Here is a 27,522-nt window from a genome sequence, read left to right as displayed (position 1 = left end):
TCTCTCTCTCTCTCTCACACACACACACACACACATGCACGCACACACGCACGCACACACACACAGTCTTACAGGAAGCCCAGGCCAATATCCAGCTCTGAAGAGCATCCTGCCTTTACATCCTCCTCATATGCCTGCCCAAAGGGTGAGTCTCTTGCAGAGGAAGGGTCCCAGCTCTCCACCAGCCCTGCCTTGCTCCCTTTCTCTACTTTCTTCTCACTGGACCCCACAGGTGGTCTGGATACTGCTACTCCCTCTGCCCTGCCTGATGTGTGCACATGTCTCCTCCTTCCCTCATTAGTCTGCATGTGGCTGGGAGATATTCACTGAGACATTTGAGCACAACCAGGGACAAGCACGATGCAAAGGAAGCTGCATGGACATGGATGTGTGGCCAAGGGCACAGGGAGAGGAGGCCTGCATTCCTGTCCAGGCTGCCCCTGCCCCTACCTGTCACCCAGGAGTGATGATGCCTGCCCTGCTTCCTTATCAGAACCATGGGGCAGAGGACACCAAGGATGAGAAACACACTACAAACTGTAGAGCACTAGCATTGTGTCAGCATTGTAGTTTTTATTATTCCAACCTACATACAGGTGCGTTAAAAAATATTACAAAAAATGTTTAGCGTAAAGTAAGTCTTCCTCCTCCTCAAACCCCTAATTTTTTGCCCTAAGATAACCACTGTTAACTGTTTTCTGTGCATACTTCCAGAAATTTTCCATGCACAATGCAAATATGAGTGTGTGCTCTGTGTGTGTTGTATGTATTGGTGGTACCACACTCAACTCCATGCTGCCAAACAGAAACAAAATGAAATTCACATGTTCAATTTTGAAAGTTCTAGTAGCCTCTGTTTAAAAACTAAAAATAGACAGGTTACATTAGTCTTAATAATGTTTTATTTAATCCAATATATCTCAAATATTATCATTTCAACATGTAATATATACAAAAATTATTATTGAGATATTTACATTCTGTATTTGTTCCAAGTCTTTCCAATTTAGTGGTCATGAAAAGTACAAAACAGGCTGAAAACTGCTGGAGAGAGAATGTGAAATTAAAAAACTAGGACACAAATATGAGTATAGACTATGAACATAATGCTGTCAACCTCACCTTTATGCACAGGGCCAAGGACTGGACTAGAACATTGAAAAATGAAGCTGTGACTTGTAAGGGGTGGGATTGTGAGGGGTTGTTTCCCCTTTTTCATTTTCCTTTACATTGTTATAAGGTTAGGCAATCAGTGAAATTGGTTTTCTGTTTTCAACTTTATTTATTTATTTATTTATTTGACAGAGTCTTGGTCTGTCACCCAGGCTGGAGTGCAGTGGCGTGATCTTGGCTCACTGCAACCTCTGCCCCCCAGGTTTAAGTAATTCTCCTGCCACAGCCTCCCGAGTAGCTGGGACTAAAGGCACATGCCACCACAGCTGGCTACGTTTTCAACTGTCTTTAAATCTTACTACATAGGTAATACATATTCATCATAGAAAAATAAGAAAATATAGAAAGAAAAATACGCCAGGTGCAGTGGCTCACACCTGTAATCCTAGCACGTTGGGAGGCCTAGGCAGGAGGATGGCTTGAGTCCAGGAATTTGAGACCAGCCTGGGCAGTATAGTGAGACCCTGTCTCTACAAAAAATTAAAATAAAAAAATTAGCTGGGCATGGTGGCATGTGCCTGTAGTCCCAACTACTTGGGAGGCTGAGGTGGGAGGATCACTTGAGCCCAGGAGGCAGAGGTTGCAGTGAGCCAAAATGGTGCCACTGTACTCCAGCCTGGGTGACAGAGTGAAACCCTGTCAAAAAAAAAAAAAAAAAAAAAAAGGAAGGAAGGAAAAAAGGAAGGAAGGAAAGGAAGAAAGAAAAGAAAAGAAAGAAGAAAGGGAGGGAGGGAAGGAAGAAAGAAAGAGAAAGAAAGGAAAGAAAAAGAGAAAAAGGAAAGAAAGGACAGAAAGAAAAGAAAAAGAAACAAGCCACACATAATCTCATCTATCAGATTCAGTCACCATTATGACTCAATAAATACATATTATTTTTACAAAATATAATCTAGACTAAAGATCAAGACTTTTAATGCAGTCCTGGGGCTACCTGGTGAGCTGCAATCAGCACAGGGAGGCTAGGGTGCATACCATCAGCCCCGCAGGTCTTACTGTGCTATCTATGGGACTCCAATTATGCACAAAGAGCCATCAGTTATGGGTACTACTTAATGTCCTACGTCTTTTCCAGAAAGCACATGAAGAGGCTATGGGCAGGAGATAAACATTTTCTTCCTTTGAAGTTCCATAACCCGGCCTCGTCGGAGAGCATGGTGAGTCTGCCAAGGTCTCTCTCTGATCTGAGACTAAGCCATATGCCAAAACCTGAGGGTGAGCATGACACCTGCCTCACTGGATTGGTGGGTGAACTTCCAATGAGAAAGGGATGCTGGGCACATGTTGCAGAGGTGATGAAGTTTTCCTCCTGCTCTGAGACCCCTTTTTTCCTTTTAAACCTCAGGTGGCCATTGCAAGGTACTCTGGCTGGCAAATAGCCTATATTCTGTGGGGTAAGTGCCGTTATGTGACCCATCCAATTCAGCACACATCCCTTCATCACCTAGGAAGTCCTGGCTGTGAGTGGGGAGGAGAGAGGTGGTCAGAAGCAGCCCTAGCCTCTGCCCTTGAGGGACCTTCAGGACAGAAGGAGAAACATAGTCTCGAGGTCCTCCTCACCACCCGTCCTGAACCCAGGGAGTTCATATGCTAAGGGTGGTGGTGACCCAGAGAAGAAAGTGACTATCCAGCCCCAGGGCAGGGCTCAGGTGCCTTCTAGGGGAGTTGACACTCGAACTGCACCTGGCAGGTAGAGTAGGAAGTGAACAGGAAGGAAGGTGAGGCCTTGCCAGTAGAAGAAACAGATAAGCAAGCGTGCCAGGGTGTCTGGCGGGAGGAGGGTAGAGGGTGGCCTGCAAGGAGGGGTATAGGGGGTAGCTTACGAAGGACCTTGAGTTACCACTGGCTCCCTTCACTCCTAGGCTACCTCATCATTCACATGGTACAGAGCCTATGTGGCATGGCAATCATGTACAGCCTGGTGCTACCCATCGTCCAAACCAGGGCCTGGAAATGCTGCAAGGGCTGGGCATCAGGATGTAAGTGCTGGGCGGGTATCCTGTCATTGACATGTTCTGAGAGCTGGGGTCCCCCCAGCTGCTATGTGGACCCATGGTCTTGGCCCTGACCCAGAGATGGGCCATGATAGTAACTCATGGTGGGGGGAAACAGCGTTCACAAAAGGCTGCCTCTCACACCATTCCACAATGCCCTCACAACCATGTATGGGGTGGGGGATACATATGTCCATTTTCCAGCTGGGAAAATTGAGGTTTAGGAAAGTAAAATGAGAGGCAAGACAGTATGATGGAAGGAAGCAGGGAATCCTGGCAAAGCTTTTGGATCTGCTGTGTGACCTGGGGTAAGTTATTCCACTTCTCTGCACCTCAGTTTACATATCTGGAAGACAAAGTAATGTTGGCTTCATTGAGCATTTAGTATGCATCTTTTCTCATAACAGCCTATGAACTTGGTGCTTGTGTTACCTTCCATTTTGCAGACCAGGGAACAGACGCACAGAGAGACTGAGCGTTTCCTCCAAGCAGGGGGAGGACTCAGGATTGGGAGCTGGGCAATCTGAAACCAAAGCCTCCTTTTAGCCACTACCTCTCATTGCCACTCTAGGGGATGTCAACACAGCATGCAGTGCTCTCTGGGGCCCCTCCCTACTCTGAGCTTCTTGATTCCATACTTGCCTCGAACCACCTGTGAGTTGGGGGCAGAGCCTGTCCTGTCCACTCTCTTGTGGTCTTCTCAGGAACTTCCGAGAACTGCATTCCATTTTTTAATTCCCAGCCTGTTAAACCACTCACCCAGCTGCCACCCCTGGTGAAAGGGACATCAGTGAAATCCTGGAGTAATGGTCTGTGATCTGGAGCTAGAAGACCTAACCATGTGGTCTTGGGAAGGTCACCTCCCCTTTGTAAGCCTCAGTTTTCTCCTCTACACAGTGGGCGTGGGAATGCCTTGTAAGCGTAAAGCATGGAACTCACATTACCATTGTCCTGCCGGGTGGTCAACCTGTCTCCTCTCTCTCACTGGGCATCAGAGAAGGATCTGGCAGAAGGGAAAAGGCTGCCTCAGGATGGCCCCACCCTGTGTTTCAGCCTCACAATATCCATCGTTGTGGGTCTCATGATCCTGCAGATGTGTATCGCTGCCAGCTTCTTCCTACAGCCAAAGCTGGGCACGGCTGACAAGCAGAAGCCCCTGGCTCTCAACAACAGGTGACAGTTAAGGAGGGAATGAGGGAATTGTAGGCCTTTGGCTTCAGCCATCTCTGGGTTCTTCCCTGTCCCCCATGACAGGTTCCTGGGCAGGCTCTACACTCTGAGAGGGTGAGGTACAGTGGGTCAGTGGGGGGCTCTGGAGCTGGACTGCCGGGGTCCAGATCCTGGCTCTACCCCTTAGGAGCCATGTGACATGTGGGAGCTTACTCAACATCTATGAACCTCAGTTTCCCCATTTACAAATAATTGTGCATACCTCAAAGAGGCATTGTGAGGATGAACTGTGTTAAAATATGAACTTAGAACAATAGTGCCCAGCACGTGGAAATCCTTTCTAATTCATTCATTCAAAGCCATCCATTCATTGGGGGAACAACATGGGCATGGGGGTAAAGAAATAATCCCAACGCAATCTGCCTGTAAGAAGCTCAGTCCACTGGAACAGACAACAGGCACATAAACAACAAGGACAGAGGATGCCAGGGAGTGCAAAAGGAATACAAGAGAAACCCGGAGGAGGAGAGGCAAGGGTGGTTAATGCCACTGCAGATGGGACTCTGGAGCTGAGGTCAGCAGAATGGTAGGATTTCTACAGGCAGAGAAGAGGAGAGGGTATGGCCGGCAGCCAACACCGCAAGGACAAAGGCAGGAAGCCACAAAAGGTCAGGATGTGTTAGAAGAGTGAGAATCGCAAATGGTTGCCATGCAGTGGACTTAGTGACAGGAAGGGGACACAAAGTGACAAGACCACACCCCTGGGGGCAGTGAGGGGGCTGAAACTCAGGATGCAAAATTTGGGCTTTATTCCAGAGGCAACAGGAAACCACATGATCAGGCGGTCATTTGGGAAATTTCCTTTGGAAGACTTTGGAACAGCTGCAGCTAGGAATAGGTCCCTCGCAACAGACAGTGGGGAAGCCCCACCCTCTGCCATAATCACTGACCCAGCTGCAGCCCTGTGAAATTCCTTATCATGCAGGAAGCCTCAAACTCCAAGGATCGCATGAAACAATGACTGTCCCCACTGACATACATTCTTCACTGTGCTCAGTGGCCCCCACACTGTACCTGAGCCATTCCTCACACCAGTGCTGTGAGGTGAGGGCAATCAGCTCCCCTTTATGGCACGAGGTCACAAAGCTTTGAGCCTGGACCTGCAGGATTTGACCCTGGGTCTGGGGGACTCCAGAGGCTACCTGCCTAGCAACCTTGCTCTACTGAAAGGTTGAAAGTTGGTGCCTTGGGCTGGCTTCTGTTTGCAGGAAAGCGTTCCACAACTTCAACTACTTTCTGTTCTTCTACAACGTGCTGCTGGGCCTGGGTGCCTGCCTTTCCAGGCTGCTCATCAGTTGCCTCCTCGGCATGTGGCTGATTGCCCGCATCGACAGGACCATCATGCAGAGTGGCTATGAGGGAGCAGACATGGGTAAGTGACCAGCACCCACCTGGCCACATCCTCTGGAGAGGGCTGGTCTTGCACCTCTGTGGCAGCTGCCTGGGAAGACGAGTATCAGAGGCCCAGAGTTCATGCCTTTCATTTATGCTCAGAGTTTATCTTCCAGCAGAGGCTATAAAGCTGAGTAGTAAAGACACATGCAGCCCCCTGGTCAAAAGAGAGTTCAAGGCTATTAAATTCCTGCCCATTTGGCAGACCTTTGGGGTATACAGGAGGAGTAGTCAAAGGTAGTCAAATTCTGTCTGAACACTTAGAAGTTAATTTATGAATGCACAGCTCTGAAAATTTTTAGGAAGAACATATCTCAGAATTATTAGTGTTGTTAGTTGGAAACAGTGCAGAAGATGTTCCATTCAGTTGAAATGCTGCAAATTCAAAGCCATTTCTGAGGAAGCAAAAGTAGTTTTTGTTCTGTTTTGAGCCCACAGTCATTCATTCACTCATCTATTCAATAAATGTACTGATGCTTGCTTGGGATTAACCACAGCAGCTCCTAACCCTTTGAGCTTTGAGCTCCCCATAAAATGGGCAGATTAGAATATGATCTCTAAGAGTCCTGCAGATCTTTATACCTCATTTTCTAGATTCTCAGAAAAGACTCAGGCACCATTGGAGAGCAAACTGGCTCTGCAGTTATATCATGAAAAGGACAAATGGGGCCATGTCAGGAGGTACTGCCTGGCCTGACCTGCCTCTGAATTTCAGGGTTCAGTGCATGGATTGGGATGCTCTACATGGACCATTATCACATCAACCCTGTGCTTGTCAGCTTTTGCCACATCCTGATCACAAATCACAGGGAGAAGAAGCTGCAGCAGAGCACCAAATACTGGTGCCTAAATCAATCGGCAGGTAACGGCTCCTGTTTGAACCTACGCTGGATTCAGACCCCAGGAAGTAAATACCCTGAGGCTCCCTGGGATCCCTGAGGTGCCCCAGGTTCCGCTTTTCCTGCTCCTTTTCTCTATACTCCATGCCCTGGGTGCCCTTGAGCTAGGAAGCCCAGGAGGCTTAGCTCCCAGTCAACCTGACGATGGGACCCACTCAGGCTTTGTGTCCTTGTCCTGTTAACTGGTCTCCTGCCTTGTTCCTGGAAGTGAACTCTAGCTCTGCTAGTGGAGTTCTCCATATCCCATGTGTTTGAGTCTCCAACCCATATCCCAGGCTGCATGGCAGATGTCTTCCAAGATGAGGCTACATTTTGATGATTCTGCCCTGCTGCTTACCACAAGATCTCTGAGGCTCTCTGCCTCTCTAGGGCTCAGACTGTGTTCATTGCTATTCCCAACACTGCAGATACTCAATTCTAAAGGACAACTTACATCCCTTCGACCTCCCTCATGTCTGCAGGAGTCCTAGTCTCACATGAATGTGCCACATCTTACACATTCCAGGCAGCCCTTTCAAACACTTTGGAGAGGGAGTTCCCCTCCCTGAGACCCCTCACTCCTTCAGTCTGTCTGCTCTGATTCTATCCTAGGTCCCCATGTCTCAGCTAGGTCCAGAACAAGGTGGTTCCTGTTGCAGACCCTAATCAACAACCCAAGACTCACCATGCACAGAAAATTAAAACTAGGGCACAGTTCCCAGGAGTCCCAAATTCTGATGGCATGCTCGGAGAGCTGATGCTGGCCCCCATCATCTGCTCCAAAGCCAGGCTAGGACATCTGCCACCAAGAGAGGGCTCAATCTAACCAGCAGCTGTCCCCTGCAATGAAATGGGATGGCACAGGCACCATCCATGCAGATGGCAGACAACAATGGTCACTCATGGGATGGCCACCTGGGCTGAGGGATGAAGTTTCAGGACTATTTCACTCCCTTGGCAAAAAAGATTAAAAAACTGAAGAAAAGTCTGTTGAACAAACTTTACCCATTAATGACTTCCACTATCCATTGTGGGTAGGCAGCCTTGGAGAGTTACTTGTTAAAAAGCACTTAGTTTACCTACAAAGCAGAATTTTATGTCACTGGAGAAGGTGGTAAAATGTGTACATCAGGAGAGTTTTAACCATCAGATCCTAATTTTTCTCTGGAACAGAATGTGGATTTCAATCTGACAGTACCCTCATTGCTTCTTGCCAGGCTTTATGGTGGATGGAAATAAAGGAAATCCATGATCCTGGTCCCCAGTGTTTTTAGACAAGCAGGCACACAACAGGCTTTCTCTCCCATTGCCACTGAGATGAGGAATGGATCAGAGCTAACTTGGGCGTTAGTCATAAAGAAGATGCACAGATTGCCGGGCGTGGTGGCTCACGCCTGTAATCCCAGCACTTTGGGAGGCAGAGGCGGGCGGATCATGAGGTCAGGAGATCGAGACCATCCTGGCTAACACAGTGAAACCCCACCTCTACTAAAAATACAAAAAATTAGCCAGGCGTGGTGGCGGGCGCCTGTAGTCCCAGCTACTCGGGAGGCTGAGGCAGGAGAATGGCGTGAACCCGGGAGTCGGAGCTTGCAGTGAGCCGAGATCCCGCCGACAGAGCGAGACTCCGTCTCAAAAAAAAAAAAAAAAAAGAAGATGCACAGATTCTCTCTAATAAGGGTGGGATTACTTGGAAAAGCCACCTGTCTGAAGATACAAAGACAGGGTAGGCAGGTATTCCAGGTGGGGGGATCACAAGAGTAAAGTTCTGTGAGCAAGCAAGCCCCAAGCATGTTTGAGGAGGGTGAGCCATGTGACACGTCGGGGTACAGAACTCTAGGGGCTGGCCAGGACCATCCCAAGAAGGGCCAAATGTCATGCCAGGAGGCTTGGACATTTGTCCTGTGCAAAGCCCAGTACTTAACCACATTTCATGCTGAAGCACAAAAACCTGGCCTAGGACCTGTACAAAATCTGTCCATTCAAAATTCCTTATGAAGCTTCTGCAGATATTATGAGGATCCCACCAACAAGACAAAGGGGAATCCCCATTCCCCTCATGAATCCAAGAGCAATTGTAATTCAGTTGTTATTGTTAAGCACCTAATGTAAAACCTAGTCCTGTTGCTAGGTGTTTGCCAGCATTGTCTCTTAGTTTAATCTCTGTAACTGAGCTTTATCATCCTGCTTTTTAGAAACTGAGAAAACCAAGACTCAAAGTGTTGGGATTCTCATGCCACCACTTTGTAGGTGTGTGCCAGCAGCTCAATTACTTTGCCTTTATTCACTTTTCTTATCTATAAAAAGAGAGTAATACCCCCTAACACCTAAAATTGTTTTGAGGAAAAAAATGAGTTAATAGAGACAAACACTCTTAAGATAGTGTCTCACATCCTAAACTCTCAATAGATATTAACTATTGTTATTTGTCATATAACACTTCGTGATGATCTGATTAATATCTGCTCACCCCCTCACTAAGATATCAGCTCCATGAAGAAAGAGGCCTTCTCAGGTTTTGCTTACTATCACCAAGCACACACCTATAACATAATAAGATCTTGGAATGAATAAAATAATGAGATCAAGATGAATAATTCTTTTGAGTATGAATTCACTTACCAAAATCAATCCTGGCATCATGGTTTGAATGAATAGTGAGTGAATACCCATGGGAAACCTTGCCGTGAATTGAGGAGGCTAATATGTAAACAGCTGTCTGTGATCCAACCCACTATATGTAATAACATGGGCTTGTACAAAGTTCTGTGGAGACTTGGAAAAGAAAATTACTAATTCTGCCTGTGTAAAGTTAGTGAAGACTTTCCAGAGGAAGTGCCATGGGAGCTGGAATCTACAGGATGTGACATAGGGCATTTCTTATTTGTGTTGGGGAAAAGGCAAGGCATACCTTCCAGCTTTGAAGTTTCCTGGGAGTTTGGAGATCATGCTAGATGAAGACACTCAACATGAAGAATCTTTATTTTGGGACCACTAGGCCTCACTGCTTTCTAGGGATGAGATGAGGTAGACATAGAATGTATTAAGAGAAGCACAATATTCAAAAGAATCCAGTGTCAATCTTAGGTAGTAGAGCTTCAGGACTACCTGCTATACCTTATTCTATTCCCATGCCACCCTCAGGCAGGCTCAGACAAGACACCAAAGGTGTCTGAAGACCGTGGGTAGCCTTCCAGGTCACAGACATGAACACAACCTGAGGGACTTGGGGGACATATCAAAAGAACCAACATACACATTTTATAAGAGTCCCAGTAGGGGAAGAAAGAGAAAAATGAGAAGAAAAATATTTGAAAAAATTAATGGTTGAAAATTTTCCAAATCAGATGAAAGACATGAATCTACACACCCAAGAAGCTTAATGAAGCTGGATAAACTCAATGAGATATACGCTGAAACACATTATAGCCAAGTTGTTGAAAATCAAAGATGAAGAAAAAAATCTGGAAAGATGCAAAGGGGAAAAGACTCACCACAAGTGAATGGTCCTCAATAAGATTAACAGTGGATATCTTATCAGAAACCATGAAGGGCAGAAGGTAGTGTGATGATACATCTTAACTGATGAAAGAAAAAACTGTCAATCAAAAATTTTATATTTAGAAAATCTTATCCTTTGAGAGAAGAAGAAATTCAGATATTTCCAGATAAACAAAAGTCAAGGTAGTTTTTCACTAATAGACCTGCCATAAAAATATTTTAAGTGAGTTCTTCATGCAGAAGTAAAAGTATATAGTACCTCAAAGCCATATGAAGAAATAAAGATCACTGATAAAGGCAACTTCATTAATAAATAGAAAACCCAGTATTATTGTATGTTTCATTTAGAGTGCCTTTATTTCCTCTATGATTAAAAAAGCAAAAGCATGAATCACTTATGATAAATCTATGTTATTGGGCACACTGTATTAAAATGCAATCTATGACAGTAACTTTATAAAGGGGAAGGGATGAAAATGTATGAGAGCAGAGTTTGTTTATAATTGAAACTAAGTTGGCATCAGTCAAACTAGGTTGTCATAAGTTTAAGATGTTAATTTTAATACCCAAGGTAACAACTAAGAAAATAACTAAAAACATGCAGAAATGGGAAATGAAGATAATCAAAATAGTACACTACAAAAAATCAACTAAACACAAAAAGGCTGAAATGAATGAACTGAAGAACAAATAACATACGAGACATAGAGAAAACAAATAGATAAATAGCAGAAGTGTATCCTTCCTTCTCAGTAATTACTTTAAATTTAAATGTATTAGAATCATCCAGTTATAAAGCAGGGGTTGGCAGAGAAGATAAAGAACATGATCCATCTATATACTGTCTACCAGAGGCTTATTCTAGATCTATAAACAAAAAAGATTGAAAGTAAAATGATGGAATAAGATATTCTATGCAAGTCATAACCAGAAAAGAGCCAGAATGGCTAGATATTATCAAAACAAAAAGATTTTCAGAAAAAATGGGTTAAGGAGATAAAGAAGTGCATTATATATTGATAAAGGGTTTAACCCACCAGGAATATATAACAATTATAAACATATGCATATATAATATTAGACTCCAAAACATATGAAGCAAAATTGACAAAATTGAAGAGAGAAATAGACAGTTTTACAATAATAGTTAGAGACTTCAATACCTCATTTTCTTTCTTTCTTTTCTGTTTTTTTTTTTTTTTTTTGAGACTGGATCTGACTTCATTGCCCAAGCTGGAGTACAGTGGTGTGATCTCAGCTCACTACAACTTCCACCTCCTGGGCTTAAGCAATCCTCCTACCTCAGCCTCTTGAGTAGCTGGGGCTACAGGCATACGCCACCACACCTGGCTAATTTTTTCTTTCTTCTTGTATTTTTTGTAAAGACGAGCTTTCACCATGTTGTCTGGGCTGGTCTCGAACTCCTGGCCTCAAGTGATCGACCCATCTTGGCTTTCCAAAGTGCTGTGATTACAGGCATGAGCCACCGTGCCCAGCCAATACCTCACTTTCAATGGATATAAAAACCAGACAGAAGATTCATAAGGAAATGGAGGACTTGAACAACACCATAAATCAATACATACAAAACACTCTATACAATAACAAAAGAACACTTTTTCTTCTCAAGTGTATATGGAACCTTTTCCAGGATAAACCATATGTTAGGCCCTTTAAAAGTCTTATTAAATTTTAAAAGACTGAAATCATACGATCATCAAGAAGTACATGCAAGCTGCTCTGAAACAAAGCTCATTGGTTTCAGTGACTCATTTCAGGACTTGGTGTTAGTTCACTGGGAGAAAATAGCTGTTTCTAGGCAAATGTCCTGGCCCAAGTGTCTTATCTGAAATACTGCAGATCAGAGAAAATTTCTGTGATAAGTTCTATTCTGTTATTCTGTTAGCAAGGTATGAAGGAGATATGCAGGTATTTTAGAATGCAACCATGAGGGCTTCTTCTTTATGGATCCTCCCTGACACCATTTTGGTTAGAGTTTTGACATAAGTGACTCCATTTTGTATTGTCAGCTTCCACATCAGATACTCCCCATGAGGCCACAAGGTACTGGTTGGGAGAGAGAAGGCATTGTAACAAGAGTAGGAACCACAGGCATTTGGACCACTTCTTGTAACTTATTTCTGCCTTCAGATCCTGTTCAGGCTCAATCATATACATATGTGTATATACATATATATATATATACATATATATATACACAGATATATATATATATATATATATATATATATATATATATCACTTCCATTGGATGATGAAGTATTGCTGTGCATGGCAACTTTATGGGTTGGTGGACCAGATAACACTAAATTCATCATGGGCAGCTCAGGGCACATCGTAACTTGGTGGCCCACGCATGATCAAGCATTCAGTTTCTACTAAGTCCCAGTAGCCGGTCAAAAGCTATCTCTTAAAAGAAGATTAGTTATCTGTAGATGATGGTAGTGCCTTGCTCCAAAATCCTAAAGACAGGAGCTGCAATTCACCTATAGGATGCCAAAGGCTCCCAACAGCATCCCTCTCTGCTGCTAACACCTCAAGTACCATTGAATCTGCTGGAGCAATGGTACTTGTGGCAGACCAAGTGGCAGACCAGCTTGGACAGCTGCCTGGACCTTTGCAGAACCTTCTCCTGTTTTCGGACCCACTCAAAACTAGCAGCTTTTTGGGCCACTTGGAAAGTGCAGAGTAACATACCTAAATGAAGAATGTGTTGCCTCCAAAATCCAAACAGCCCCACCAGGCATTGTGTCTCTTTCTGGTTGTAGGAAGAGCTAGATGCAACATCTTCCCCTTCACTTTAGAAGGGATAGGTTGACGTACCCCACACCACCCAACCCCTAAAAATTTCGCTGAAGTAGAAGTCTTATGAATTATAGTTAGATTTATTTCCCACTTTTCTGACACACAAATGTCTTACCTATAAGTCTAGAGTAGTTGCTACTTCTCATTCATCAGATCCAATCAGTCTAATGTCATTAACGTAATAGACTAGTGTGATATCTTATGGCAAGGAAGGGTGATCAAGATACCACAAAGATGTTCCAGTTCTCCTGGAATCAATGTCAGTTCGGAGCCAGTGTCCAGTAGTCCCTGAAATGTCTGATTATTTCCTTTTCTTCAATACACAGTTACTGTGGTAAAGAGCTGTATGTCCCTTGTGGAAGGCTGAGAGAGAGATTAACAGTACTGTCTAAATTTTCAGTTGTGTCCTTCCTTGAGGAGGCCCAACTTCCCCTTCATTCAAAGGATTTCAAGTGTATAAACAGGCTCAAAACTTGGAATTGATTGAGGAGCCATGATTATTTGTTTTTAGATTCAAATTAGACTTTTGGTGACTTGACCTGGAATTTTTCTGCTTATATGGATCATATAAGAATTTAGTAGACTTCGTATCTATTTCACTTCTAAGAACACTGTAATTAACTAGTCCTACAATATGCTGTGGTCAAGCAAAAGAACCCAGAAAGGTAATGATGTAATTCAGTCTGAGTCTGAAGACCTGAGAACCTGGGAAGCCACTGGTGTAAATGAGTAGCCAACATTATAGGGCTGTGCAATTCAGATAATTCTGATTGTTTTTTTAACTCAGCTATTCATTATGGTAATTTAGACCACCTTGTCTGGGCTGTTGAGCCTCCACTTGACCCCTGCCAGTCCAAAATCCAAATACTCCTATTGCATTTAGGTTTTCCAGTTGAGTGACTGCTGTTTCCACTTTAAGGTCTGGCCTACAGAGAAGAGAAATTGCAGAGCTCTTTAAGGATACTGGAGCTCCTCATTTATTTCTCAAAGTATTGGAGAAAAACATGTCTTCTGGAACCTTCGGTGTGGGTGATTAGGTTTTAAATGACAAATTCACGTTAACATTCCAATATCCTTGAGACTTTAAGTCCCTTCTTCTACTTTAAACCAAGAAAGATCAGTCATTTCCAATTTGCTCATCTTTTGATCCATGACTCAGCAAACTAACCAAACAAATTGTTAGTGCTCTTTCTAACTTCTCAAGCTGCAAAATCTCTGCTTAGTGAGCCCATTTAAGAAATTCAGTCTGGTTCAGCTTTATGCTCCTTCACCATTATCCCATACCTTTAACATCCATTCCCACACATGTTCTCTGGATCCCTGCTTATATAAATTAGTAAACTCAAGCAGATCTTCTGGAGTGTAGTGTACTTCCTCATGCATCACACTTTGTACCTAACCTTAGGGGCCTGCTGGGACTTGAGTCAAGTTAGAGGTCTAGAGACGGGTGGTGGGGGTAGATCTTGAGGAGAATCATCATTATTATCTTTCATGGTAACTACCTCATATAAGGCCGTCATTTCTTCAGACAATGCAGGGTTGATGCCCTCAGATAGAGGTTGAACAGCTGATACCACTGTGGGTGGGAAGCTATTTCTGTTGGGGGTGGGAAAGCCACTTTTTCTGGGAGTGGGGATACCTCTTCCATTGGCAAAGAAGACTTCAAAATTTAGGAGCTCAGTGTCCCCAGCTTCATCAAAATTTTCTCACACATCCCCATCCCAACATATAGAACCCTGTTTCCCAATGAAGGCCTGAACTTTTAACTGGACACCCTGGGAGGCTTGGGGTTCAACTTGCTTGTAATTCGTCCAATTGCTGGGATAAGATCCTGTGTCTGATTTTCAGTAATTTCAGTCCTGCATCTACAGGAGATAAGCCTCTCCCTCAGGGCACACCTAGACACTCTTAATTAAGTCATTTATGTGGCTCTTGAGCTTGGAATTCAAATACCTGACTCAGATAGCTTTTCTTTCACTGCTTTATCCAGTAGTGAAAGCAATCAACCAACATAACTGTATTTCTTAGTTTTCAAAAAATGTTTGGAAGTGTCATACACAGACTTACTTAGCTCTTTCCTTCTTATAAGTGGTTAATTAGAAGTACCCAATCCAGATATTTTGCACATCTCTATAAATAGTTCACTACATGGACTATCAGTGCTCTCTCTACTACTGGAAATGAAGTCATTAGCATCTTTATGTCTAAACAGATTAGAGAGCCATTTTCAGAAACCCCAAAACCAGTTCAGAAAACTAATCCTTAAAATTCTTTTCCTCTCTTAGTGTCAAAATCTGTATTAGTTAGGGTCCTCCAGAGAAACAGGACCAATAGGATAAGTAGAGAGAGATATATAGATATAGATAGCTAAGAGAAGATTTATTATGGGAGTTGGCTAATATGATTACAGAGGCTGTGAAGTCCTACACTATGTTATAGTCAAGCAAAAGAACCAGTAAAGGTAGTGATGTAATTCAGTCTGAGTCTGAAGACTTGGGAACCTGGGGAGCCGCTGGTGTAAATTCCACAGTCAGAAGGCATGAGAACTAGGATCTCTGATGTCCAAAGGCAGGAGAAGAAGGATGTCCTAGTTTAGAGAGAGAGAGAATTCACCTTCTTTCACCTTATTGTTATACTTGGGCCTTCAAAGGATTGGATGATCCCCACTCACATTGGTAAGGTCATTTTTTTTTTTAATTCAGCCTACTGATTCACATGCTTATCTCTTCTGAAAATAGCCTCACAGATACACCCAGAAATAATGTTTTCTTAGCTATCTGGGTATCCCTTAGCCTAGTCAAGTTGACACATAAAAGTAACCATCACACAAATACTTGGGCAGGGCTGGCTTCCTCTGGTCTTTCTGGTCACAGCAAAAAATGTAACCTCAATGAGAACATTTCTGAACCCCCCCACCCAATGACTTTCTGGCCCCACTCTCAGCACCCTACTATAAAGTGGAGGACTTACACTACCAGATATTGGGACTTCGTTTAAAACTATAGTAATGAAGGCTGTGTGTGCTGCTAGTGCAAAGATAGAAACTACGAGAAATAGAATTAGAGAGCCCAACTCAGACCCACACATTTGGATGTTTTATGTATGATGAAAGAGGTGTGCAGAGCAGTAGGGAGAAGTCAGTCTTTTCAGTAAGCGGCCCAGGTCAGCTGGTTCTCCATATGGGAAAGAAATGAATCGTGACTCCTAACTCATACTATAAACAGAAACCCATTCCAGGTGGATTGCAAATTTAAATGTGAAAGTTTAAAACAATATTTACAGTAGATAATATCAGAGAATATTTTCATGACCTTGAGGCAGGCAAGGATTTCTTAAGCAGGACACAAAGTGTACTGGACATAAAGACAAAAATGGATAAATTGGGACCTATTCAAGTTGTAACATCACTTCATTGAAAGTCACCTTCAAGAGAGTAAAAACGCAAGAACAGAATGGGAATACATATTTGCCAGATTTATGTGAAAAAGCCTCATATTTATGATACGTAACTAACTCCCATAAATTAATAAGAAAAAAGACAATCTGCCAGGAAAATTGGGCAAAAGATTTGACTAGACATTCCACAAAAAGACATCCAAATGTCCAACAAGTATATGAAATGTGTCCACATTGTTACTAATAAGGAAAATGCTAATTAAAACCATAGGATGATACTACCATGTAGTGGCTAAAATAAAAACAGGAGACAATATCAAATGTTGGCAAGGATGTAGGGCAACTGGAACTCTCATACACTGCTGTATGTAAACTGATACATTTTCAAAAATTCTTTGGTAGTATCTCTTAAAGATGAACATACACATATTCTATGACTCAGCAATTCCACTCTTAAGTATACACCCAATAAAAATGCCTGCATATGTTCACCATACAAAAGAATGGTCAGAGCAGCATTATTATTGGTAGTCTCCAAATTGAAAAAATCCAAACGTGTATCAATAATAGGATGAATAAAATGGGGTATATATTTTTTAATAATAGGATACTATACAGAAATAAACTATAGACACATTAAAAAATATATATGGGCTTGGCCTGGTGGCTCATGCCTGTAATCCCAGCACTTCAGGAGGTTGAGGCGGAGGATTACTTGAATCTAGGAGTTCGAGGCCAGCGTGGGCCACATAGTGAGACTCTGTCTCAACAAAAAATAAATAAAAATTAGCCAGGTATAGTGGTATATGCCTGTAGTTCTAGCTACTTGGGAGGCTGAAGTGGGAGGATTGTTTGAGCCCAGGAGTCTGAGGTTACAGTGTGAGCTATGATTGTGCCACTGCACTCCATCCTGGGTGACAGAATGAGACCCCGTCTCAATAAAAAAAAAAGTATACAACTTACAAACATAATGAAATAAGCCCAACATAAAAGTCCATTCTCTATGGTTCCATTTAAATAAAATTTTTAGAGAAGCAAAACCAATTCAGAAGTTAGAATATTTGTTATCCTGGGGGAAGAGAGGGCAGTGACATGACAGGTACACAAAAGGGGCTTCTGAAGAGTTGGTAGTGCTCTATTTCTTATGGGTACTGCTTACTAGGCACGTTCCTTTCAGATAATTCATTGAGCTATTCACTTATGATTTCTATACTTTTAGATATGTACGCTATGCTTCAACATGCACATCCAATCAGTTGGTTAAATAACTTTTTTTCTGGCTAGTCACAGGTCAGATGGTTCAAGACTTGAATTACAGGTTCTAGATTCATATCCTAGATCTTCCTATCTTGGAGATCTTGGCCAAGTCACTGACTCTGAATTTCAGTTTCTTAATCAGTAAAATGGGTTACTTAAGGCACCCCCTCATAGTTACTACAGGCATTAAATCTTCTCATTAAATATTTGCTCTTGTGGTGGTCCTCATTGCTCTGCTTTGTCTGGACTATGTAGAAGACAGACAATAGCCTGGGATAGAGGAAGGAAAAGGATGGGGTCAAGAGACATTTTCAAAGTTAAGAGTGAGAGGGAAAAGATCAAAGATGATGCTGAGCTACAAGAAAAAGATCCAGAGGCCCTGGTGTCATTCTTTCCGTTCCCTATCTCTGGCTTTTTGCCCGTATCTAAACACAGGAGGTGGACTAACCAGATGATCTCTAACTGGTTAGTCTTTCGCTATGATATTATCAGGTTGGGAGGAGAATGGAAATGCCATCCAAAAGGCAAACACGAATTTCCACGTTTGATGCAAACTCAAACACACAGTCTCAAAAACTTGGAAGTTAAGGGAGGTAAATTCTCAGTGCTGGGATTATGGGTTATTTTTACTTTCTCCATTGAAGTTTTTCTTTTTTTTTTAATTTTTGACAATAAATATGGAGTTTAATCAAAACAAAATCCCATACTTCACATGTCCATGCCTGCTATTTATAGCCATATAATTTTTTAAAAAGAAAGAAACCCCTAAATTACAGATGTGCCTGGAACCAGGACCCAGAAAGCATCTGGGTAGGGAAAATAGTTTCTAATGTTCAAGGCCAAAGCCAGTAGGGCCTCCTTGGATGGGAAAGAGATATGAGACTGCAAGTAATTCCTGGACATTACCTATTTGTTATTGTGTTTTCATCCCTTCCCTCAGTCACCTACACGTTTTCTTTTTCCAGCTAAAATGAATCTAATCATTTGTTACAGTACTTCACCTTGTTAATAAAACCCAGGACTGAAGAATGAGAATAAAAGGGTTTTATACTCACCATTTCTTAATTTCTGATTCTAGTCTGGACAGAACAATCACTCATTCTAGAAAATTGGCATAGGGAGCATTTATTAGCAGTTGTAACATATCACTGCCAAAGGGAGGGATTCTGTAAGGCGGCACTGGGTGTCTCATATGTATGGGAAACCCGAGGCCACGTTCAGTGCCAACCACAAGCATTTTCATCTCTGGCCAGGCAAGCCTTGATCCCTGAATTTTGAGCTCTCAACCTCTTTTAAAATGAGAAAGAGATGGTTTCTTCCAGAGTCTTTCAGCTTCTAACTTACAGGCAAACACTACCATATGCTGTCCCCCAGCAGAGATTGGTTTTAACCAAGGCAAATAAGTTAGGATGGACTTTGTTGACCGTGATGGCTCAGTGCTACATCTCATATATCCTACCACCTTTCAGAACATTTAATAGTGCTGCTCCTGGCAGCCCTGGGGTTGTAGTCCTTGTAGAGAGGAGGAACTGGCATTGAAGGAAATAGTTGAGTTTCACTACGCCACGTGGGGCGCTCCCATTGCTAAGAGCAACCTCCCCTCCCTGGGAAGAAAAGCGTGGGCGGAGCTGGGGCAGTCCCTCCCCTCCGCGTTGCCTTGGAGACCATGGGCGTCCAGCTGCAGTTGTTGCTGGACCGGCCCTGGCTGCCTTGAGAGGTGCTTTCTGCAGGCGGGGACGCGGCCAGGCCGGACGCAAGGCCTCCCTCCAATCTACCGGGCTCAGGGGGACGTCCAGGGGCTGCTCAGTCTACTTGGCGGGCTAGGGAGGGGGATGGCAGAGGCTGGTTGGGTCTTCTCAGCACACAGTAGGCGCCTAATTAGCGTGACCTGAATCAGGTTACTCTCTCCCTCCAATTCTCCTCCCTGTGTCCCATGGAGGGTGGATTAGGGTCCCGGATGCGAGTTCTGCGCCGCATTAGAGTTCCAGTCCCAACCGACACCTTGAGCGCCGTTAACTTTTCCCCGAAGAGCATGGCAGAGTGAAGCACAAGCAATAATCCTGTATTATTCGCGTTCCCAGAGTCCCTTCGGATTTGCGCCATGCGCGGCGGGGAGAACCGGCCTCCTGCTCGAGTTCAGAGCTCATCTGAGGTTAGTTTCATCGTTTCGTTGAAAGTTAAAACCCTAAGTCGACGTTCCCCAGCCGCCTACCCCCCAGCAGAGAGTCCTTCCCCGGGGAGTCCTGTCCTGGGGTGCCGCCTCGAGGCCAGACGTCGTCCCGCCTGGACCTGAACCTGAGTTTGGGACGGGCGATTTCCCAACCTCAGGAATTGGAATTGAGACACCAAAGCCTAGACGCGTTTCCTGGACGACGGCTTCCCGGCAGGGGCATCCAGCCAGCGGCCAAGATGTCGTCAGTGGGGAAGGTGACCCAGGTTCCGAATGGGAAAGCCTACCAGCAGATCTTCCAGGCTGAGGTAGGAGCCGCCCTCTGTCCCGCTTTTCTCCATCCCCCTTCCCTTGCTTTCTTCCAAACTTCCCTCCCTCCCAGGGCTTCCCTACTGGAAATTGAATAAAACAAGGGCTTTGAAATTTTGATTTTAAAAATAATTCTTGCTGGTTCTTAAATTGTACCAATACAAAATTAGAATGTCAGTTCTTGAAAATTAGAAAACTTAAATTAAAATTTTAAATGTAAATTACTCAGAAATAGCCTGGATGGAACCACTGGGTGACCTCTGTTTTTCCCATGCATAAAAACATGACTAATTTTTGTATTTAAAAAATAGGTTTCATTCTGTACTAGTGTTTTGAAATCTGCTTTTTCTTCATAACAGTATCTCACAGACCCTTTTCTATGCCCGTGGGCACCCATGTATTTCACCATACTGAGCAGCTGCCCACTTGTTGATCTAGGACTCCCATAACTGTATTAAAGTAAAGCCCTTTTGACAACAGTGTAGGTTGTTGAAATTGCCTTGTTCTCTCTAAAGCACTGTATAGACAAAACAAGATCTTAAAAGAAACACACAGACCCAAATTCTTCCTTTGAAGTTCTGTACTGCTTATTTAAAAGGGATTTGCATTCCTAATTTAAGCCTTAAATAATTATCTGTAAAACCTCTGGAAATTATAAAAGTATAAAGAAGCCAAAACAACAATTACATCACTCACATGATCCTGCTCTCTCTAAGGCCATTCTTAACTCTTGGCATACTTCCCCCAGGGCATTTTCCTATGCGTTTTAAATTTTGAGATCATATGGTATAGTTTTGGTTATAATTTCTAATTTCTAATTTCTATAATTCTATAATTTCTAATGCATGTAAGTGATATATTTAACCATATATCATCTCCTAAGCATTTCCTCAGGTTATAAAAAATTATTTCTGGGTCTCATCTTTAACAAATGCCTAACATTCCATCAAACAGACATACCATGTTTACTCAGCCAATCCCTATTATTAGTCAGTTCTGTTTTTCCAATTTCTTGTGATTATAAAAAAGGCTGAGATGTTCATCTTGATCTTCATTTAAGGTTCTTAGAAAGAGGCCTTCTTTGAAGTGGCTGAGTGACTGTTACTGGGAGGAGAGCTCTCCTATAGGGATATGACCTGGGGCTGAAGGCCTCCTGAAAAGTGCCTTCCTGGGGGCAGCTCTCTGGATGTCTTTCTAGACAGCCACCATCAGCCTGAGAGTGCTAGGAAGTCAGCAGCTCTGACCACTCCCCCATCCTTGGTCCTCCCTGGATTCAGGTGCAGCTGGTCCACTCCCTGGCGGCCACCAGGAAGCGGGCTGCAGAGCGTTCTGTGACCCTGAAGAGTGGCAGGATACCCATGATGAAGAAGGTGGAGACTCCTGAAGGGGAGGTGATGTCTCCCCGACAGCAGAAGTGGATGCACAGCCTCCCCAACGACTGGATCATGGAAAACCCTGTTCTCCACAGGTAGGTCCTGCTGTCCATGCCTCACCCCCATGCACTAGGGTACCTGAGCCTTCAAAAACTCAAAAAGAGCCAGCACAAGATGAGTAGCCTGTAGGAATGAAGTCTCAAGTACCACCCCTAAAGCAGGGAGGCTAATACCTACCTTGCAGGATGGTTTGCTTCTCTCGCCCCCATTCCCCCACTCCCACAATCATTATTGATTAAGTGCCTAGGACCAGGCACTGGGTATGGGGATCCCACCCTTATGAAACTTGAGACCTCGAAAGTAAATAAATAAGCACATCCCCCCAATGGCAGAAAAGCTCTGATTAAGGGGACGGGGCTATGGGACAGGGGTCAGGAAAGCTCTCTGAGGAGGGGGATCAGCTGAAACCAGAGGGTGCAGTATGGGGACAAGGCTCTGAGAAAGGTGGTCTTGGCCCCCTCCTGAAGGCTGAAGGTAAATGGACCCTGAGAGAGGGCAGGAGATGAGGCTGGGAGCAGCCTTTCAGGCCACAGTCAGTATTTTGAACTTTACTGCAGTGAGCAGCTGATTTGCATTTTTGAAGTCCCTCAGGCAGCTCTGTGCAGAATGTGGGGGGCTTCAAGAAGAGGCAGGAAGGCCAGGGCACAGGACACTGCAGTTGTCCTTGTAACCTTGTTGGTGGCTGTGAGAGGGAAAGTAGCTGTGGGCCTCGGGTGTCTCTTGGAGGCAGAACCCATGAGACCTAGTGATGAATTGGAGGGGAGGAGAGAGCTCCTGAGAGCCCTTGGTCTCTGGCCTGAGTGCTGGGTGAACAGCAGAAATGTATTTTCCTGAGATGAGAGCAGGCGGGGTCAGGCATGGAGATCAGGAGTTTCTTGTGAACTTCCAAGTTTAGAAGTTCCTAAGCATGCCATTTCAGTTCGCTGAGCTCTGACTGTCAGCTATGGGGAAAAGGAAGAAACAGATCTTCCCAGGGTTCTTGAGAGAATGGAGCAGGCACGGTGCTCCCCTTAGGCACTTTGAGTTCTACACAAGCCATAAACCCTTGCTGGGCCTGGGACTCTGAGATAGAAAGCAGGCCTCCGCTGCCTGTCTTGGTTGTTCCTTTCACCCTCTTTGGGGCAGGGACAGACCCCTTGCTGAGTATAGTTCTCTGCCCTGACCTGGCCTTTGAATTTTCCCAGGAAAGCCACCCCCAAAACTCCTGACCCTCATGCTCTGAACTCCCAACAGAGAAAAATCCACTGGCCCACCCAAGCCCAGACTTGAGGTCAGTGTTCTCTAGCCCATATCACCCTGCCTGATGCCCCAGGTGGGCATCCAGGGTTACAGGCAGCCTGATGTCCCAGGTGGGAATCTAGAGGAACTACCCATAGGGCCCAGCTCCCTCTAGACACTCTGCAGGGCTAGCAGAGGCCAGACTGGGCTGAACACATGAGTGGCAGAGCCAGGGCACCCTGTCTCCCTCAGGCGTCAAAGCAAAGGGTGCAGGTGTTTGAAGATTCGGCCAGCCAAGGCCAGTCCACCTATGTGCTCATCACCCAGGGCAGACTCCTGGGTGGGTGGATACCAGCCCAGGCCAGGGGGTAAATCATCACTGGTATAAACCAAGCCCCAAGTCCCTGGAGCAAGTGACCAAGAAGCTGGAGTTGACAGCAGGTGTCATCATCTCAGCTCCTACAGGGCTGCCTTGGTCCAGGGGCATTTAGAATGACAAGGTTTGAAAGACCTGTCTCTAGAAGATTGGCCTGGGCCCCATCAGCTACAGCCCAGGCCCAGCAGCTTCCTCCCTGCTAGGTCTGCATGAGGGCTAAATGAGAAGTTGACTGGAAAGTATTGGACATATGGGGGGCCCAAGGAATAGCAGCGGTTGCTGGGAGCTGCGGGATTTCTATGGTGCTTGCCCCATGGACAGGGCATTCACAGATGCCAGTTCCAAAGCTGATGTCACGTCCACCCTGCTGGTCCTCCCTGTTGAAATAGTTCCTCCTGAAACCCCAGCTCTCTCCTCCCTCACCCAAATTCCATGGGCCTTAGTGTCACAAGGATTGATCTTGGAGTCTCCTCTCTGTTGCATTCTGTGGTTCCTATAAGCCCCATCCCCCTTTCTGGAAAATGAGGTTACCTCAAGTACGTCATAGGATGGGCTGCTGAAGGAGCAAATGAGGATGCATGCCAAGAGCTAGCATGATTTGGCTTCACTGGGCTGCTCGTACCCCTTCTGATCCTCAGTTTCCCCAGGTGGGAAGTGGCTCAGGCTCATCATCCACACTTGACCACCAGAGCCAGAGCAGGCTCCTTGAGGGCAGGGACCCAACCTCTCACCTAGGGACCCACGGTGTCTGTTGTCAGGGAACCCCAGGCGGCGTTTGTTGGGAGCCTGGGCACTGCCTTAGGGCTCTCTGGAATTGGGGTGTGCCTGGTCCATTGCTGCTGCCCACAGTCCCTCTGGAGAACCACCCCTTGGTGCCCTTATGTGCCAGAGCTGCCATGGATGGCATCAGGAGCTGGGACTTCACTCTTCTCTGCTTGTGTCTCAGGGAAAAGGAAAGAGCCAAGAGGGAAAAAGCCCAAGAGAGTGAGAACACCATCGCTGCCCGAGAAGTGCGGGGTCTCATGGATACTATAGGTGAGCCTCCATTCAGCCTCAAGGCAGGCCTGTCCTGGGCCAGGGCGAGACCTGGGCAGGAGGTGGGGACGTCTCCTGGCAACTCCTCTGAGGAAGGCCCTGAGCTCCCACTGTGTTCCTCGGCTCAGCCACCCAGAGGGCATTCTCCCTGAGCATCTCAGCCAAGAGTCCTCACCTGTGCAGAGAGCTGGGGGAGGAGGGGAGCCGCCTGCATGGAGGGCAGTTACTGATGCAAAACAGGTGATTAAAGGATGCCACTCGTTTTCTTGCAGGTTCCCAACAGTATTTCTCATCTGCATTTTCTTCCTTCCTACTACATTGTCCTAGTTTGACCTTATCCTAATATAGAAACCTTTTTTCTTTATGATTAAAAAAGTAATACATGCTCACTGAAGAAAAACAAAGGAAGGAGAGAAAGAGAAAGTAAAACCTTCCCCTTCACCATGACACCTGTTCTTCTCCAAAGAGAGTCACCAGCCCCCACCCCAACCCACCCCCGGTTAACCCACGTGGCATCCGGCTTTCCAGCTGGATAAAGGGGACAGCAGAGCTTGTGGCAGGAGCACAGACCTGGAAGCAAGTGGCCCAGATCCCTGCTCAGCTGCTGGCCAACTTGGTTCTACAACCCCCCATGACTGAGTTTCCTCACGTGTGAAACGAGGCTAGGAATGGAAGCCACCTCTTGGCCTCAGCATGAAGACTAGCTGAGTTTGAACAATACCTACTATGCAGGAAGTGCTATGGAAGGAAGTGTTGGCAGTTATCATTTCTATATGTATTTGCTTCCATATAACTTTTTTTAAAAAAACATTCTGTGCATACTATTTTGGAACTTTTTCAGCTCTTAACTGTATATCTGAGGCCTCGGTCCCTCTAGCCCTCATGAATCACTGTCGTCTTTTCTCTTTTTCCTTAAGCCTCTGCCACCCTGACCTGGCTCTGGGGTCTACCTTCTGAGCCAGGCCTCGGTATGCAGGGGCTGTCTGCCTGTGCTGCCTTTTCCTGAGAGCTCTGAAGGCAGCCTCATCACCTCTGTTGTTGCTCCGCAGTTCCTGAGAAGATAAGCACCAGCACCTTTCAAAGGCGAGCAGAACACAAGAGGAGGAGCTACGAGAGCGCTCTGGCCAGCTTTCAGGAGGAGATTGCGCAGGTGGGAAAGGTGAGAATCCTCCCTCTCCCTTCCCTTCCCTTCCTGTGCCATTCCAAAGGTGGGTGTGTCATGGCTCCCAGCCTCCCTCCCCCTCTCCAGCAGAGAGGTCCTCAGGGGCTCACAGAGCCTTAGACGACATGGAACCCTCTCTGAGTGCCTGAGTGGCTTGTTATGAGTGTTTGTGGGCACAGGTCCGCATAGTTCTTGGAAAAGCCCTACAGGTCATGTGCTGTTGTTACCCCTTTTGCAGTGAGGCCCAGAGAGTCTCACCTGACTTGGTGCATAAGGGCCCAAGTCAGAACTTCCCTCCAGGTCTGACACCAAAGCCTAGCCTTCAGCCTCCCTGCTCAGTCCTTCTGATGAAGGGCAGAATGGCACACCCCTTGCTGATGGCCCAGCTCTGCTGGGCTCTTATGGACTGCCCCCCATTCAGCTCTCATTCCTCTCCAGAGACCTCATCTCTACACACACTGGTGTCTGGAATGTTCCCTAAACGAGACCAGCCTTTGCCCTTCTGGATTGCCCTGAGCCCCAGATTTCCATTTGTCCCCTTCTCCCTGAGTCTTTTCTGACCTGTGTTGTCCTGCCTTGGATTCCTGGAGCTGGCTCTGTGCCCAAAGCACCAAGAACAGGCTCTCCAGCCGTGTTTCTTCATACGTCCCAACTAGATGCCAGGTCTGCTTTCACCCTTGAGCTCTGTGGCTTTGGTGAAGCCATCTACCTGAGCCTCAGTTTCCTCATCTGAAGTAAACCTGGCATTCTTTCATTTGGCCACGTCTTTAATGAATATTTGTTGAGCGCCAACCGTAGGCTAGACCCGATGTCAGCAGCCAATTCAAAGACTGTGATGAGGATCAAATGAGCCAAGAAGGAGGGCTCAGCGCAGAGCGTGTGGCGTGGTTGTGAGCTGACTAGTGAGCCTCAACTCGTTAGGTCTAGGCAATGATCATCATTTTTGAGATAGAACCATGCCTGGCACTTCCCCCATGACAGGGAAGGCTCCCTCCTTCCCAGGGGTGCTGATGCCTTGGCCATCATCCCCCTGGCCTGTTACAGGAAATGGAACCTCTCATCGTGGACACAGGGGGACTTTTTTTGAAGAAGCTGACTGAGTCTGATGAAGAAATGAACCGTCTCTTCCTAAAGGTGGAAAATGACACCAACCTTGAGGACTACACCATCCAAGTAGGGGTCCCTTCGTGGCTGGGCCTGCCCCACCCAGGTCCTGCTTCTTCCCTGCCTCCCACCGGCTCCTAGCCTGACCCAAACTTCTCTGCGTAGGCCCTGCTGGAGCTGTGGGATAAGGTGGCCGGGCGGTTACTGCTCCGGAAGCAGGAGATTAAGGAGCTGGATGAGGCCCTGCACTCGGTGGAGTTCTCCCGAGCCGATAAAGTAAGTCGGCTGCAGGTGGGCTGTGTGGTGACTGTCACTTGCCGGGTTTATTAGGCATCCTTCTGTTTCCTTTTAGTTCTCCAGGAAATGAGCCACTAAGTATGGTGCCTTGTCATTTCTAGCTAAAAAGCGTGTTGAAGAAATATGCAGAAGTCATAGAGAAAACTTCCTACCTCATGCGGCCCGACGTGTACAGGCTGATAAATGAAGAAGCCATGGTGAGTGGTTTTCCTGTGCAGGGATCAGCCCATGGGAGAAGGGGCAGGACCAGGAACCCAGGGCACCCCGAGCCTGGTGTCTGGTGTCTCAGGAATGGTGGGCTTCTCATCTATAACGTTTCTAAGGGGCTCAGGTGGGCCTCTGAGGTAGAGAAGCAGAGTCCTTGCTATTGTAGTCCTTGCTATCTCTCTTTTCAATAGAGATCTTTCTAAAGTACATTTCATATTTCCCTGACATCTTGAACCAGGCACACCTAATATAGGGCTATCGTCTGGAGCGCTGATGATGTTAATGAGCACCTACTAGGTCATGTCTCAGCAACTGTGTGCAATGCAATAGGCGCTATACTATGGAGTCATCGGGGGGCTACGGTGGTCTCAGGGTGGTTTCCACCTTCATGAGTGATCTGCTCTGCCTGCTATGTCTGGGTTTTCTGCCTCTTCTTGCCTCTCTTCCTACCAGTGGTCTGTGCCCGTTGCTGAGCCTGCCTCTTGGCTCTGTCCCCACTGCTTTCCCCTGTCCATGCCCCCAGCACCCCTCCCCACAGCTGCTTTCCTTGGGGTGGAAAACACAAAA

At 45.6% G+C, this 27,522-nt stretch overlaps 2 protein-coding genes across 8 annotated transcripts in view; both read left to right on the top strand.

Moving 5' to 3' along the window:
- LOC112440861 (stimulated by retinoic acid gene 6 protein-like) overlaps positions 1 to 2,562 on the top strand; it is a 55,068-nt gene extending 52,506 nt beyond the window's left edge. The window contains exons 9-10 of the mRNA XM_034967041.2: positions 2,246 to 2,327; positions 2,516 to 2,562. The gene's annotated coding sequence lies outside the window, so the exon portion shown is untranslated. The remainder of the gene's footprint in view (positions 1 to 2,245; positions 2,328 to 2,515) is intronic.
- CCDC180 (coiled-coil domain containing 180) overlaps positions 2,516 to 27,522 on the top strand; it is a 90,636-nt gene continuing 65,629 nt past the window's right edge. For 2 of the 7 annotated variants that reach the window (XM_055117824.2, XM_063594283.1), the window contains exons 1-11: positions 3,266 to 4,337; positions 5,603 to 5,766; positions 6,502 to 6,648; positions 19,726 to 19,796; positions 19,973 to 20,122; positions 21,401 to 21,591; positions 24,097 to 24,185; positions 25,235 to 25,344; positions 26,392 to 26,520; positions 26,617 to 26,727; positions 26,850 to 26,945. In XM_055117824.2, the coding sequence (XP_054973799.1) occupies positions 4,093 to 4,337; positions 5,603 to 5,766; positions 6,502 to 6,648; positions 19,726 to 19,796; positions 19,973 to 20,122; positions 21,401 to 21,591; positions 24,097 to 24,185; positions 25,235 to 25,344; positions 26,392 to 26,520; positions 26,617 to 26,727; positions 26,850 to 26,945 (1,503 nt within the window). In that variant the 5' untranslated portion in view covers positions 3,266 to 4,092. Of the gene's footprint in view, positions 2,565 to 3,032; positions 3,150 to 3,265; positions 4,338 to 5,602; positions 5,767 to 6,501; positions 6,649 to 19,298; positions 19,362 to 19,725; positions 19,797 to 19,972; positions 20,123 to 21,400; positions 21,592 to 24,096; positions 24,186 to 25,234; positions 25,345 to 26,391; positions 26,521 to 26,616; positions 26,728 to 26,849; positions 26,946 to 27,522 lie in introns of those variants that run through there. The other 5 variants (XM_055117825.2, XM_055117826.2, XM_034967842.3 and 2 more) reach the window with 4 other exon arrangements.

Source organism: Pan paniscus, chromosome 11, assembly GCF_029289425.2.
Source record: "Pan paniscus chromosome 11, NHGRI_mPanPan1-v2.0_pri, whole genome shotgun sequence".
Lineage (NCBI taxonomy): Eukaryota > Metazoa > Chordata > Mammalia > Primates > Hominidae > Pan > Pan paniscus.
Note: the sequence above shows the minus strand (reverse complement) of the source record. Positions and strands in the feature narration are given on the sequence as shown.